The sequence below is a fragment of the Streptopelia decaocto genome, assembly GCF_964273445.1.
Source record: "Streptopelia decaocto genome assembly, contig: HAP1_SCAFFOLD_169, whole genome shotgun sequence".
Lineage (NCBI taxonomy): Eukaryota > Metazoa > Chordata > Aves > Columbiformes > Columbidae > Streptopelia > Streptopelia decaocto.
In genome coordinates, this window is record NW_028116270.1 from 31,884 (window position 1) to 47,412 (window position 15,529).

The following is a 15,529-nucleotide window of genomic DNA, read 5'->3' on the forward strand; positions in this document are numbered from 1 at the left end:
TGAAGGACAGACAGGAAAAAAACTCCTGCTTAGGGTTGCGTAAAATTATCTGTGCCTTCGTCAAACTTTTGAGCTTGGTTTGGTAATATCTTTTCCCTTTTCCTGACAAAGAACATCTGGACTTTATGAAAACACCAACTGCATGAAGATCACTCAAAATAATCTAGAAAAGGGAGAACGCGAAGTAAACTGTAAGTTCCTATTTCCTGGTTGGCCATTTCCTACAAAAATAAGTAGGGAGTTTTTCAGTCTTCAGCTCTGGTTTTGAAGGCGCATTTTGCCTCGGTATTGACAAGGAAATCTGCAGGAATTTGTCTGTTTGTTTTTTTTTTTTTTTTTGAGCACGCAATAAATCAATACCCTTGAACCTCCATTATGAGCTTAGGGGTTTTAATTTTCTTTTGTTTTTTCTTAAATTTTTGAGAAGCAGTGGACTACTCGGCATGGCTTTCGGCATTGAGGAAACTACTTCAACTACTACAATATTTGAAAACCTAAAAGATACTTAGAGTAGTACTACAAATAAAAATTAGACATTATTTCCTTAGTTTACCCTTTCATTGGCATCTTGATGCATCTCGACCTCTCCTCAGATGAAAAATTCTTTTTGTCTTTGACTTCTGCAGTGTTTCCAGTCTCAATTTTTGAAGAGTCCTTCTTCCTTAGAGTAACCTTTTGTTTCATTGGCTGATCAGTAATGTTGCCTGGTGGTGGATTTAATTTATCAAGATCTTCCTGGTTTGCCATCACCTCAGTTTTGAAACATCTTTGTTTGCTTTTTTCCTTCTCAACCTACAAAAAGAAAGTTAAACTGCGTGTATTTCTCAGTATTTCTAGAAGAAACACCATACTCAAGACTGAATAATTCAGTGTTTACCTCCGAAATCACATAAAAGAAAAAAAAATAAAATTCATACGGAGAAGCACTTTCACAAAATTACACTACAAAGTGTGTTAAGCCATTGAAAGTACTTTGAATTCACTCATGATAAAAGAGATAACAAAAACACAGCCCTTAGAAAGAAAACAACAGTGTTTTTTAAAACACGAACAACAAAAAGTGAAAGCATTACTGATGGACAAAGAGCTAGAAGGACTGCACAATGTTAGCTGTAAAAACACAACAACAAAAATCACGTGGAAGTGTGCGGGGCTACTGTGTCCTTAATGAGGGTAAAAAGAAAACAGATCCCAAATGCACAGGCAGAAATGGTTTCACAGCAAACAGGAATTTTGGCCAAGGACAAGGAAGACACACCGTGCCGAAACCACAGCAAATCAATAGATCATTCAAGACCCTGTTCAGAAGCTATTTTCATTCTTTGATTCAGAATCAGAATTGACAGCACTGTGCGCATTTCTTTTTCTGGCAAAGAAGTGAGAATTATTGACACTGGAACTGAGTGCCACCTACTGTTGAACTGCAACAGTAACACAGACTGTTTTCCAAAAAAGGGGGAAAAGGACAACTCTCCACTTCTCTCTTTATTCATAACTCATGTATTTCCATTAAAACAAAACCCAATTTGCACAAAGCATCTTCCCTTAATGATGAATAGCTGAAGTGAACAGGACCATTGATATGGAGAAAGACTAAAGAATAAGGAGTAGCAGGTGAACTTCTACCTCTTTTTGCAGCTGTACCTTCTCTTTCTGCAAAGCCAGGAATACTATTTGCAGCACTCCTACCTTACTCTTAAATCTTTCCATATCTTGTTTTAGTTCTTCATCAAGATTCTTTTTCAGTGTGCCACACAACGGCTGAGCATTTGCAAGAAGACTTTCAATTTCTGTTTCTCCTCTTTTATTACTGTTGATAAGGCACTCCCTGGGAACATCACCATTAAATCCAGAGTCTTTTCCAAGTTTCCTTTCTCTTACAAAAAGTGCATTTTCATTACTTGTAGAAACACATTGCATTTTAGGAAGAATAGTAGAAACATCATCCAAAATACTTGTGTTTAAGTTACGTCTTGGGGAATATTCAGGTCTTCCCATTACATTCCTAATTACATTCCTACTACTTCCATTTTCATTCTCCTCCATTTCCATCGCAGGCCTTTTCTCTTCCTCTCCTTTGGCTAGAGGCACCGTTATCTTATCTGTATGGTTTGTGCTCTCGTCTTCATCTGTACTCCAGCTACCTTCCAGATTTGCATTTAAGTTATTTTGATCAGGAAGGACACCAAGACTTGGAATGACAATTTCCATTTTGGGTACTTTTCCACCTCGCTTAAGTTTAAGTTCTCCAAATTCACCTTTATTTTCTAACTTCCTATCTGATTCTGTTGCACGAGATGAAACAACACAAGAACTCTTCACTTCTGACATTTCTCCCGCAAGGGAAGTACTTTTCCGAGTTTCATTAATTTCACCAAACAGCTGCTTCAGCTCTGCTGTAATACTTTTAAAATTTGTTTTCAATTCCCTTTTCTCACTTTCAACTCACATTCTTTCGTATCTTTCTTCCCAGGGTTTTGGACTTAACTGCTTGTCAGCACTGTGCAATTCCTCATTTGCCACTAGGGCTTCCTGAGGTGGAATTTCTGCTTTGTCAGTCTGATTTTCCCATGCTGTTTTCTGTGTCAAGTTGATAGTTTCTAAAATATATTTACCCTTAAGCAAACAGGTACAGATAGAAAGATTACCAAGGAAAAGGAAGTTACAGTTAATCTAGGTAATTTCTGTTGCAAACTCAGCATTCAACAGAAATAATAGAAATAAGAAAGTTTGAAAGCAGTTTTTATAATAAAAAAATATTGAGTGACACTAAATTAAAGGTTCACTGAATCATCATTTTCTTAAAAATGCAAGGACCTACTGTAGTTTCTCTTGGACTAGATATGTTTAGATCTTGGATTAGATTCATTTAGACATTAAGGTTGCTTTTACCTTTTATCCTGCCTGCTTTCCGTATGTGGTAGCAGTTATCAAAATGCAATTCATTTTTTCACATTGTATTGCTTTATTACCATTTTTCATCACAACTGCCTACATTTTCTCACCCTCTTTCCTCCACCATTCTCCACTGTCTGACATTTTACAGTCCCCTGCCAGCTAAGCTAATACAGCCTGGATGAACATGACAAGCTTTCCACTGTCCAGCACATGGAGAACTGGCAGAGTTAGGACTAGATCTTCACCCAAGATTCAGAAATATTAAATTCCATTCCAAGCTCCAAAGAGAAGCATTAATTAGGGAAACCTGTCCATTCCTTCCCTCATCCCCCAAAAAATCAGGAACCCAAGCTTGTATGGAAACCGTACCATGCTGTCGCAGGTCCACCCCAGCCCATCTCCCTGACCCCACGCTCTGTTCCTCAATAGCTCTGACTACTCCAGTCATCTGTCACCCTCCTCCCAACATCCTCACTCCCCATGTGTCTCCTTAGCTCCTGGTGCCTTCGCAACAGGGCCTGCAGCCTTGGGGTCCCCATGGGCTAAGACCATCCAACTCCTCGCTCTCTCTTCTCATTAGCCAGGCCCTTTTCCCCCTCTACACAAATTCCTCCTTCAGAAAAGGGCAGGAGCACCTCAACCAGCCACCACCTGTCTCAGCCTCTCCATTCCCAAGCTCATTGCCCAACTACTACCAGCTTATAGTAGGCTTCAGTTCTCTGCTCTGCCTGTTAAAATTAAGCATGTCCCTCTTTCATGGTGCTTGGGTGTGGGGTGGAAATCATTTACTCCACTGTCCCTCGAGGTGGTACACAAGATTCCAGACCTCTCTATCCAGCCCTGTCCTGTACGCCCTCTCTATCCAGCCCTGTCCTGTACGCCCAACACGAACAGGATGCCTGCCTTATTCTAGAATGTCCTCTGAAAAAAAAACAAACCCACAACCTTTTCAAACACTTATTACCATGGTCAAACAAGCACGTATTTTGCAGAGGCAGAGAAAGGATCAGAAAGGTCACCATATTTCAAGTGGTTTTGCTTGATCTTTCTCTCACAAAGAGGAAGAGCAGGCATGTTTAACCAAGCAGATAACCATATAATAGACTAATCTCCCTCTTCACTTGAATGTGCATTTTGTATAGGGAAAAAATGCATGACTGCACTGTTTGTCAGCACTGCACAAAAGGAAGAATACCGGTCAAAATATAAGCAAACCAGCTGGAAACAAGTCAGTATAACAGCAAGCATCCAACATAATGACAAAGGTTTTACCCCACCCTTAGAAGATTGTATCCAAATTTACTTCAGACTGTAAGACAACTTTCATCTACAGGCCTCTCTCTTCAGCATTATTTACTGACTGGTAAGGTTTGTTTTTTTACCTTGGTCTATAACACAATCAACCAGTTCAGACTCTAATTCAAAATATTTTGTTTTACATACGGGCATCTCATCATTTTCAAAGGCATCCTTGAGGTCTTCTTTTTCAGCTGCTGATGACATACGACAGGTAGATCCCGAGTGCTCACCTACAGCGAAAAATAGAAGCACTTTTATAACAAGCATGAGTTAAGATTAGTTATTTACACCAAGAGTACATCTTGAATCATCACATTTGTGAGAAAAATCTTAATGCAAAATAACACATCCCCTCAAATCTGGGAGCTCCTAGAGATAAAACTATCGTCATACAGATTCAAGATGCATCTGTGTGAATGCCTTTATTCCAGGGCATTTTAGTTTTTAATGCATAAAGGAAATGTGCCAAAGAAATCGATATACATGGTCACAAATAACAAAATTCCTGTTTCTTAAAGGTGCGTGATATCCCTCTCTCTTTCTCTCTGACACACTGTGTGCTGTGCAGCAACTGGCTACATTCCACCAGCAATTTTAACCTCCCTGTGTGTTGTGCACAGAAAATCACACGCAACGAAATCACAGCCTGAAATCAGTAAGGCCCCAGCTTTTCTCCACGCATGAAACAAATCTGTCTCTAGATGTGGATCTGGAACGAGTATTTCAGTCAAACTGCTGCCTCATCTCTTGCAGAAGAAACAAGTGAGGCACAATCAAAGACAGGCCTGTGAAATGTCGAGAAACATTTCACTTGTACTGTTGAAAACAGGATTCACCTTTCCTCTCCCAGAATCTCTAAGGAATATTGGACAAGTCACAAACACCTCAGAAGCAGTCACTCAGTCTGAGCTCCCCATTATGGGGTGTCTGCCTTGAATCTCTGTTACATCTGAGAATTGGACTCCAAACAGTCCCAGATACAATTTAGAAGCAGCAACTCGTTGCCACTGGTTTTGTGGAAGGCACACAACACTCTGAAGTCTCAAGTACTCAGAAAGAAACAAGTCCCAGCAGCTTTAGTGTGGCACCTAAAAACAGAGATGGAGGCTTTTCACCTTGAGCACTCTGCACCTCCTTTCCCGCTCCACAATTCTATGGGTTCTATACAACAGCCTTTCTATAAACAAAGCTTCACTGCTAAAGAGGTACACAGTATTCTTCCTACAGTGAAAGTGATCAAGACAGGGAGAAAATAGGTATTGTCATAATAATACAAAAGGATCCAGTATTAATAACTCACAGGGCCAAACTCACTTCTGGCATTTTCTGTTTAAGTGATTCGTTTTGGAAGTTTCATTTCTTGAAAGGGATTACATTAGATAGAAACTTAGAGTCACAACTCATATGTCTGAATTGGGAACCTAAGCTCCTCAGTCAGTCATATAGGTTTCCAGAGGTCAATCCTAACCTCAGGTTACACAGTGTGAAATAAAAATCTTCTCCTCCCACCTCAGTCACTGGTGGATGCAATTTCCTGGATTTTTTGTAAATGTATTTTTTGGGTATTTTAACATAAGGCATTTCCCAACACACATTAGTCATTACTGAGCTGATAGCACTTATGTCAGAGTTGTTATGATGATCTATTGATGAACTATTGATGACTATAATGTATTTCAGACAATCAGGTATTAAAGATAATAACAATGATACTTGATTATCTAAGGATAATATTCCATAAGGAAAACAGACACTTTTACTCTGCAATCCCGAAAAACAAGAAAAAGTCAGATTTAGCCTTTCCTGATGCTTATAGATATCCCAGTACCAAGCTGTTTGCTGGTGCAGATGAAGGCTCCAACCAGCAGTACAAATAAAGGACAAAAGTGCAGGCAGCCAAGGACCATTTGTAGATGGCAGATAGGTACCGTAGGGAGTGTTATAAATTATCAATACCAGGACGCTTGGAATAAGTAAACACTTAGCTTCTATACAAATAACCTCTATAATCTGGAGGTCAACATCTTCATTTCCTCCAACAGTTATGCATAGTTTGTGGAGATGGGTCTTTGTCCCTCTTACTAGCATTGTAACATGGCTGGATAACTGGACCCAGCAAGTCCCTCCCTCACCGAGCACACAGCTTTTGGAGTGCTAATTGGGAGGGGTGGCCAGAAGCATTGGAACCCGATGAAATTCAAGAGGGGTATCTGCATCAACATCACAGTGATATGTAACATCCTTTCAGAAAACAAAACAAAAAGAACTCAAGAAAGCAGAACGGGGCACAGATTAGGCATAACTAGGCATCCAGTATGTTGATAATTTGCACATAAGCATCTTCAGTGGTAACAATATCTCCTAGAATGAGAAGAGTCTAGACACACCAGTGTGCTCCGAGTTTCTAGCACACCTGGAAGCCTCTCCACTCCAAGTTCAGCAGGGGGCGGTCAATCTCTCAGATAGACGGAACTCCTCCAGTTTCCACTCAAGTCACAAACTGCAACATGCATGCAGCTTCCTACCATACGACTTCCTACGTGTGACCACTTCCGGCATGGAACATGGGCACCACCATTTTGCTTAAAAGACAGATGAAGTTTTTTGTGGATACAGGAGAGCTGGGACACGTTTTCTGAGGAAGACTGCGCAACACAGACTGAATAAGCTTTTCTGGTCAACTGTATCTGCCTGAAAGCTGGAAAAGTCAGACCTGCCAGCACCCAGACTTCTCTCTGCATACAAAAGATGAAAATCCCCCACCTTTTACTCTGCCTGTTCTCTAGCTAGTATCGAGAGGTGACTTTTAGAGCTCTCTCCAATTAGCCTTTACCACTCCTCTCTCCTCTAATATTTCCCTCCTCATCAATTGTCTTCCATAATAACTTTGTGCAAATTACAGTGTTGCCAAAGACAGAGAATTCCTGGCCACACGCTGACACTGTCATTTCCTCCCACCTTGTCTCTCTTCCCCGCTTCCTTCCCCTGCCTCTGAACCTGCTGGGCAGTTTCCAGCCTCAAAGGAATGTATTTGCTACACGTTTCAAAGCAACTGCCAGACAGGTAGAGAAAAGCCAGGGAAGCAATCATTCCTGCTACGTACAGCTACAGGAGGAGCCCAAGAACGATCCTTTCTGTCTCACCTGCAGCACCTGGACAGCTTAAATTGCAGATCCCTAGCCCGGAATCAGCTACGGCACATGCTCGGGGAACCGCAAATATCAGGAAGGGTTTTTTTGAGAAACTGGAAGGAAAGCAAACTTCAGGACTCCCCTGCAAAGGGGAGATGACAGCAGGTATAGAGGAGGAAGCCCACATCATGGAAGGGTATTTGCAGTGTTGAATGGCAGACCAGAGGAGGAGCACACACATGCATAGAGGCGTATTTCAGTAGACCTTCTTTTCCCAGAACACCTTGCTAGAACCATTAATTTAGTATTAGGAAAAAAACATGCCAGTACAATGTGTCTGGCCATAAAAAAACCCAAAACACTACAGAGACTGCTATGAATACCTTCAATATCATCTGCATCTCCTAAACCTAATTCTTCCAACAGATCTGCAAAACAAATACATCAGATGCTTTATTAAATACTCCTCTCCAGAAAGATTATGAAGCTAAACCCAGAACCACATGAACTAAACGTTACCTGATTCCTGCTGCCTTTTTTTAGGAGAGGTTTCCTTCATTTCCAAAGCTGATTCTGGAGTCTTCAGCTAGAAAAGACACAATCCAATGACAATAGGCCAATTTCAAAGTAACCACATACTATTCAATGAGGACAACAAGTAGCCCATCTGACATGAACAAATACTTACCTGGGAATTGCTGGGTTTCTCTGAAAAGCCTGGAGGTTAAAAAAAAAAAGGTTTTGAAAAAAGTGATTTTATTTAATTGAAGGTCTCTTTTCCTCCATTCAACATCACCAGGTTTACAGCTAAGTATTAGTTGAAAGCATTCTTTCATCAAGAGTATGATACCTAACATTCAGTTTGCCTCATCGTATAGCATTTGGATGACTATACCAGAAATGGACACCACACACTTCCCATCACGCACCTTGGATTTAAAAAACAATAATCACAAAACTAGGACAATTCATGTGAAGCAATAAGGCCGGGCTTGTTGAACGAACAAAATCAAAATACTTAGTCCTTTTGAGGAGCTGAATCCTGTTTTCTAAAAGGATTCTTTCAAAAGCCAAATCCGGTCTGCTATAGCGAATGATCACAAAACAGCGCAGCAGCGCTCCGACTGCAATTCTGCAAGTGCTTTGTGTGAAGGAGTATTTTCCTTTCCATTGATGGGACACGGCAAGCATGGCTGCAGACACAGAAACCTCACACGTGTCATTCAGCAAAAGGAAAAAAAAAGAAAAAAGAAAATCGAGCTAGTTCTCATCAAATTGTTCTGGTTTAGCTTGCAAGGAAACAAACAAATGTTGTTTGGTTGTCATCTGCATTTGTAGTATAGTTCCAAATACTTTTTTTCCTTAAATGTTGTCCAGCATTAAATCATTTCCAAACCCACACAATCTACTGGCCCACCTATGTTTCTCAAATCCTCTGCTTAATTCTTTGAGTTTGAGTCCTCGCATGAAATGAGTCTGTGAAGTGTTACTAAGAACGGCTCCACAGCAAAACTTTTGGATCAAAAAAAAAAAAAAAATTAAAAGCAAACAGTATTTCATTTCACTTCACTTGGTGGTCTAGCACTATGGAAAACCTTAGAAAGATCACCATAATGACCTTTCACCCCCTTCCCACAGGGATTTGAAATTTGCCTTAGTGGAATCACACAAAGCAGACTTCCATGACAACTACTCAACAAGTCGATTTAGAAGCTCCCAGGAGCTTGTCAAGTTTTGCTTCTAGCTTACTAAACTCAAACTGGATTAGCTTCTTCAGTTGTCCTATTGTACCTATCCTAGAAGCAGGATCGACAAACCACCTGGTAAAGGAGAAGTTCTTCTGGAAAGAGTTCTACCCCAAGAGCAAAACTTCCCTGCCATCCTATGCTCAAGATGCTAGGGAGACAGTATCACAAAACACAGGCAGAAACCCTTAGCAACAAAACCTGAACTTTCGGTCCCATTTGAGCTCCTAGGCAAAGCGAAACAGAAAGCTATCAAAAATTAAGCTGGGGGTAAAAATGTTTAGCCAGATCACAGCTTTCTTCTGATGCGTTAGCATCCAGTAACGTTTAAGTGTTCAGGCAGGTCAGTCCTAAAACACATACACTTTCATCATCATGCAACAAGAACCTGAATCCAAAAAATTACAAACACGTCCAAAGAACACACAGAATGCAAACAAGACAACTTCCTTTACAAAGGGGCCAGCAAGCGCTATGATTACTGGTGTTAATTCAAAAAGTAAGCACTTCATTGCTATAGCATGCACCCACATCGGAACAGCATTGCTAAGACAGACACTCATAAAAGTTCACTTTAGTCTATAAATGCCTACAGACAAACATCTAGTCCCCCAGGAAGTTACCGTTGTTGCATGCCTCGGAGACAATCTTGGAGTATATTCCTTGTCTGTCTGCAGCTGGGAGAAACACACCGGACGATACTTCCCTCAGACCTTCACAATTCGACTCTATAATCTAAAACATATGCATGACAATTGGTACAAATGCATTTTCAACTCATTTCTACGCAAAAAGCCAACTTGCACAGCATGGTATCAAGTATATAAGAGGTACAAAAACCTTTTATAAGACCCCAGGAAAGGACACACCAAGATGTACTATACTGGAAAATCACAACAGTTGTGTGTGTTTTCAGGTCTTAGGCAAAAACCTTACAACTCATCTAAACTGTTCTGTCACACTGAGAAACTGGACAGCCAGAAAGGAAAACTAACATGGCAACTCAAGATGTGGGTTGCGAACCAATAGCTGCAGGTCTGTGGTGATCCAACTTCTGTACTGAACTAGTACCTGACATTCAAGTTTGTGCTTATGTTTCTTAGGCACGTATCCTGCATGGTGAGGGAATACATCGATACTCCCAGTCACAAGGCCAATTTGGATTGAATGAAGACTAGCAAGGCAGAGCTTACAAAAAGGGCTGGAGCACACCTACAAAAGCTAGAGGGGATCCAATCAGAAGCAGCTAACCATCTAGGTTATACCCTAAGGAAAATCGCTGACCAGGTCAGCAGAACAGGGCTGCATGGTGAAAAAGCAACAATCCTGCCAGGCCCTGGTTACAAACGTGGAGTAGAAGCAGTAGAAGAAACGAGCCTTATCAGCGTTAGGGCTCAAGGCAACAGCAAGCTCTCAAGTGCTTCTGGATCTTACCCCTCCCCTCCATGCACCCCTTCTGTGGGGACCCCTGAGTCTTCCACAGACAGTACCTCGGAATCCCAGGGAGAATCATTATCTTCCTCTGCTCCCTCGGCTGGCAGGGCACCTATAAATGAGGTAACAAGTGAGACACTGAGTGGTTTTAGTTCACTCTGCTTTTCCCCGTCGGTCAAGCCCTGCATCCAAAAGATGCGCAGTGCTTCTCTTGCTAAGGACAACCTAAGAAGTGAGTGTTTCTTCACGCCTGGTCACATCATGGTATTTCCTTTTCACTGCCACCTCCTCTTGCCTCCTTTCCAGCAGAAGATGGATATGCACAACAGCTGACACAGCTACAAGCAACACCCAGCCCAATTCAGGAAGACACTCCTGCATGCTGCAGTCCGGTGAGATACAGAGTTTAGGTCACCTGCTCTCCAGCCTACAGCTCCAGAATTTGGCACTTACTACTACTTTCCGCTGCACAGCAGCTAATGTAGAAACACTGTCCAAAACATCCTCACACTAAAATCATGAAGCAACAACGCGCGTTTTGTAGCGCCACCAAGAAAGCTCTTCCTGGACAGAGGGGTGTTACCCTGCACCTTCCCAGACGCTCAACACCTCAGCATTGCCACTGAAACACAGAGTATGGGCTCACAGCTCCAACACACGCCAAACACACAAAAGTTGTTTCTATCTTAGGGGATTAACATCCAAATCTCTTCTCTACCAGACAAACAAAAGGTTCAGTCTCAGTGGGTTCCTGGCCAGATGCGACTATCTTCATTTGGCTCTTTTAAGCTACTCCATTAGGTAAAACTGACTCAGGATTCACTCATGTGACTTCTAGTGCTCTCTCCAAGTAGCCTTTACCACTCCTCTCTCCTCTGAGATTTCCCTCCTCATCAATTGTCTTCCATAGTGATTTTGTGCAGATTACAGTGCAAAGCAGCTACTCTTCTATACAGAAAAGATAGGAACAACACTACCGATCCAAGCTGACTCAACACTATTGACCCAAAAATACATTTCAATAAGTTCTGATGAGTAGTAACAAAGTAAATAGATCGGGAAATCTAATCTCTCATTGAACACTCAGTTGTGCAAGATACTGCACCTTTTTTCCAGATTTATGAAATAAACTTGTGAAGGATGGCATTCAGGCCTTTTAGAGTCATACAGATTTGTGCCGCAGGAACTGTGATGCTTTGCTGAAGCAATCTAAATTGCTTAAACCAAAAGCCAACCATAAAAGTTGGAAGGAAATTGTCACATGTACTTCTTAACACTTGATCTTCACGATAACACCTGGGGAAACACTAACATGGCACAAATGAATAAAGACACACCAGAAAAGTAGCTGACACCAAAGGAGCTACGAAAAGGTGGTTGTTCTGTGTTTGTAATATTATACAAACGTATATACAACGTAATGATCCGCTATGGGGCTACATCTCACATTATTGTGTAATACAGACAAAACCAGCACTCATGCTTGAACAACTTTTAAGAAGCCTCTATGCATCTTATAAAAACGCTATCACCACAAAATAAAGGGCACAAGAGGACCTGCTCTTGCTTACCCACTGCAAAGACATGAGAGAGACGAGAAGAGCGAGAGGAAGAGGTGGTGGAGAGGAGGACTGGAAGAGCAAGAGGAGAGAGAGATTTTTCCTAGGGAGAAGTTTAATCTCTATTATTGCCAAAAGAAACACGGTACTTTTTTTATCCCCCTAAAGCGAGGATGCCAAGGTGCTTGGAACCATTTGTATTCTATACTTCAAAGTTACAAGTTCAAGTACTTGCTGACAGATCTGTTCACCTCTCTCTCATTTCTATTTTCAATAGCTGAATGTAGCAACTCTTAAAAACTCATCTCAATAGTAGATATGGAAATCAATAAACGTTAAAACAAGGAAACTAAAAAACCACTGAAGTCATATATCCTCCCTCCAATTTATAGTGGACCAACTAGCTGTGTCACTTTTATCCTTGTTTCCAAAGACAGAGAATTCCTGGCCACACGCTGACACTGTCATTTCCTCCCACCTTGTCTCTCTTCCCCGCTTCCTTCCCCTGCCTCTGAACCTGCTGGGCAGTTTCCAGCCTCAAAGGAATGTATTTGCTACACGTTCCAAAGCAACTGCCAGACAGGTAGAGAAAAGCCAGGGAAGCAATCATTCCTGCTACGTACAGCTACAGGAGGAGCCCAAGAACGATCCTTTCTGTCTCACCTGCAGCACCTGGACAGCTTAAATTGCAGATCCCTAGCCCGGAATCAGCTACGGCACATGCTCGGGGAACCGCAAATATCAGGAAGGGTTTTTTTGAGAAACTGGAAGGAAAGCAAACTTCAGGACTCCCCTGCAAAGGGGAGATGACAGCAGGTATAGAGGAGGAAGCCCACATCATGGAAGGGTATTTGCAGTGTTGAATGGCAGACCAGAGGAGGAGCACACACATGCATAGAGGCGTATTTCAGTAGACCTTCTTTTCCCAGAACACCTTGCTAGAACCATTAATTTAGTATTAGGAAAAAAACATGCCAGTACAATGTGTCTGGCCATAAAAAAACCCAAAACACTACAGAGACTGCTATGAATACCTTCAATATCATCTGCATCTCCTAAACCTAATTCCTCCAACAGATCTGCAAAACAAATACATCAGATGCTTTATTAAATACTCCTCTCCAGAAAGATTATGAAGCTAAACCCAGAACCACATGAACTAAACGTTACCTGATTCCTGCTGCCTTTTTTTAGGAGAGGTTTCCTTCATTTCCAAAGCTGATTCTGGAGTCTTCAGCTAGAAAAGACACAATCCAATGACAATAGGCCAATTTCAAAGTAACCACATACTATTCAATGAGGACAACAAGTAGCCCATCTGACATGAACAAATACTTACCTGGGAATTGCTGGGTTTCTCTGAAAAGCCTGGAGGTTAAAAAAAAAAAGGTTTTGAAAAAAGTGATTTTATTTAATTGAAGGTCTCTTTTCCTCCATTCAACATCACCAGGTTTACAGCTAAGTATTAGTTGAAAGCATTCTTTCATCAAGAGTATGATACCTAACATTCAGTTTGCCTCATCGTATAGCATTTGGATGACTATACCAGAAATGGACACCACACACTTCCCATCACGCACCTTGGATTTAAAAAACAATAATCACAAAACTAGGACAATTCATGTGAAGCAATAAGGCCGGGCTTGTTGAACGAACAAAATCAAAATACTTAGTCCTTTTGAGGAGCTGAATCCTGTTTTCTAAAAGGATTCTTTCAAAAGCCAAATCCGGTCTGCTATAGCGAATGATCACAAAACAGCGCAGCAGCGCTCCGACTGCAATTCTGCAAGTGCTTTGTGTGAAGGAGTATTTTCCTTTCCATTGATGGGACACGGCAAGCATGGCTGCAGACACAGAAACCTCACACGTGTCATTCAGCAAAAGGAAAAAAAAAGAAAAAAGAAAATCGAGCTAGTTCTCATCAAATTGTTCTGGTTTAGCTTGCAAGGAAACAAACAAATGTTGTTTGGTTGTCATCTGCATTTGTAGTATAGTTCCAAATACTTTTTTTCCTTAAATGTTGTCCAGCATTAAATCATTTCCAAACCCACACAATCTACTGGCCCACCTATGTTTCTCAAATCCTCTGCTTAATTCTTTGAGTTTGAGTCCTCGCATGAAATGAGTCTGTGAAGTGTTACTAAGAACGGCTCCACAGCAAAACTTTTGGATCAAAAAAAAAAAAAAAATTAAAAGCAAACAGTATTTCATTTCACTTCACTTGGTGGTCTAGCACTATGGAAAACCTTAGAAAGATCACCATAATGACCTTTCACCCCCTTCCCACAGGGATTTGAAATTTGCCTTAGTGGAATCACACAAAGCAGACTTCCATGACAACTACTCAACAAGTCCATTTAGAAGCTCCCAGGAGCTTGTCAAGTTTTGCTTCTAGCTTACTAAACTCAAACTGGATTAGCTTCTTCAGTTGTCCTATTGTACCTATCCTAGAAGCAGGATCGACAAACCACCTGGTAAAGGAGAAGTTCTTCTGGAAAGAGTTCTACCCCAAGAGCAAAACTTCCCTGCCATCCTATGCTCAAGATGCTAGGGAGACAGTATCACAAAACACAGGCAGAAACCCTTAGCAACAAAACCTGAACTTTCGGTCCCATTTGAGCTCCTAGGCAAAGCGAAACAGAAAGCTATCAAAAATTAAGCTGGGGGTAAAAATGTTTAGCCAGATCACAGCTTTCTTCTGATGCGTTAGCATCCAGTAACGTTTAAGTGTTCAGGCAGGTCAGTCCTAAAACACATACACTTTCATCATCATGCAACAAGAACCTGAATCCAAAAAATTACAAACACGTCCAAAGAACACACAGAATGCAAACAAGACAACTTCCTTTACAAAGGGGCCAGCAAGCGCTATGATTACTGGTGTTAATTCAAAAAGTAAGCACTTCATTGCTATAGCATGCACCCACATCGGAACAGCATTGCTAAGACAGACACTCATAAAAGTTCACTTTAGTCTATAAATGCCTACAGACAAACATCTAGTCCCCCAGGAAGTTACCGTTGTTGCATGCCTCGGAGACAATCTTGGAGTATATTCCTTGTCTGTCTGCAGCTGGGAGAAACACACCGGACGATACTTCCCTCAGACCTTCACAATTCGACTCTATAATCTAAAACATATGCATGACAATTGGTACAAATGCATTTTCAACTCATTTCTACGCAAAAAGCCAACTTGCACAGCATGGTATCAAGTATATAAGAGGTACAAAAACCTTTTATAAGACCCCAGGAAAGGACACACCAAGATGTACTATACTGGAAAATCACAACAGTTGTGTGTGTTTTCAGGTCTTAGGCAAAAACCTTACAACTCATCTAAACTGTTCTGTCACACTGAGAAACTGGACAGCCAGAAAGGAAAACTAACATGGCAACTCAAGATGTGGGTTGCGAACCAATAGCTGCAGGTCTGTGGTGATCCAACTTCTGTACTGAACTA

General features: G+C 41.3%; 1 protein-coding gene across 1 annotated transcript in view; it reads right to left on the minus strand.

Moving 5' to 3' along the window:
• LOC309452204 (uncharacterized protein) overlaps positions 1 to 15,529 on the minus strand; it is a 54,069-nt gene that overhangs the window by 12,056 nt on the left and 26,484 nt on the right. The window contains 8 exon segments of the mRNA XM_082076877.1: positions 554 to 792; positions 1,627 to 2,445; positions 2,449 to 2,616; positions 4,342 to 4,427; positions 7,848 to 7,914; positions 8,017 to 8,045; positions 13,237 to 13,303; positions 13,406 to 13,434. Of these exon segments, the coding sequence (XP_081933003.1) occupies positions 554 to 792; positions 1,627 to 2,445; positions 2,449 to 2,616; positions 4,342 to 4,427; positions 7,848 to 7,914; positions 8,017 to 8,045; positions 13,237 to 13,303; positions 13,406 to 13,434 (1,504 nt within the window).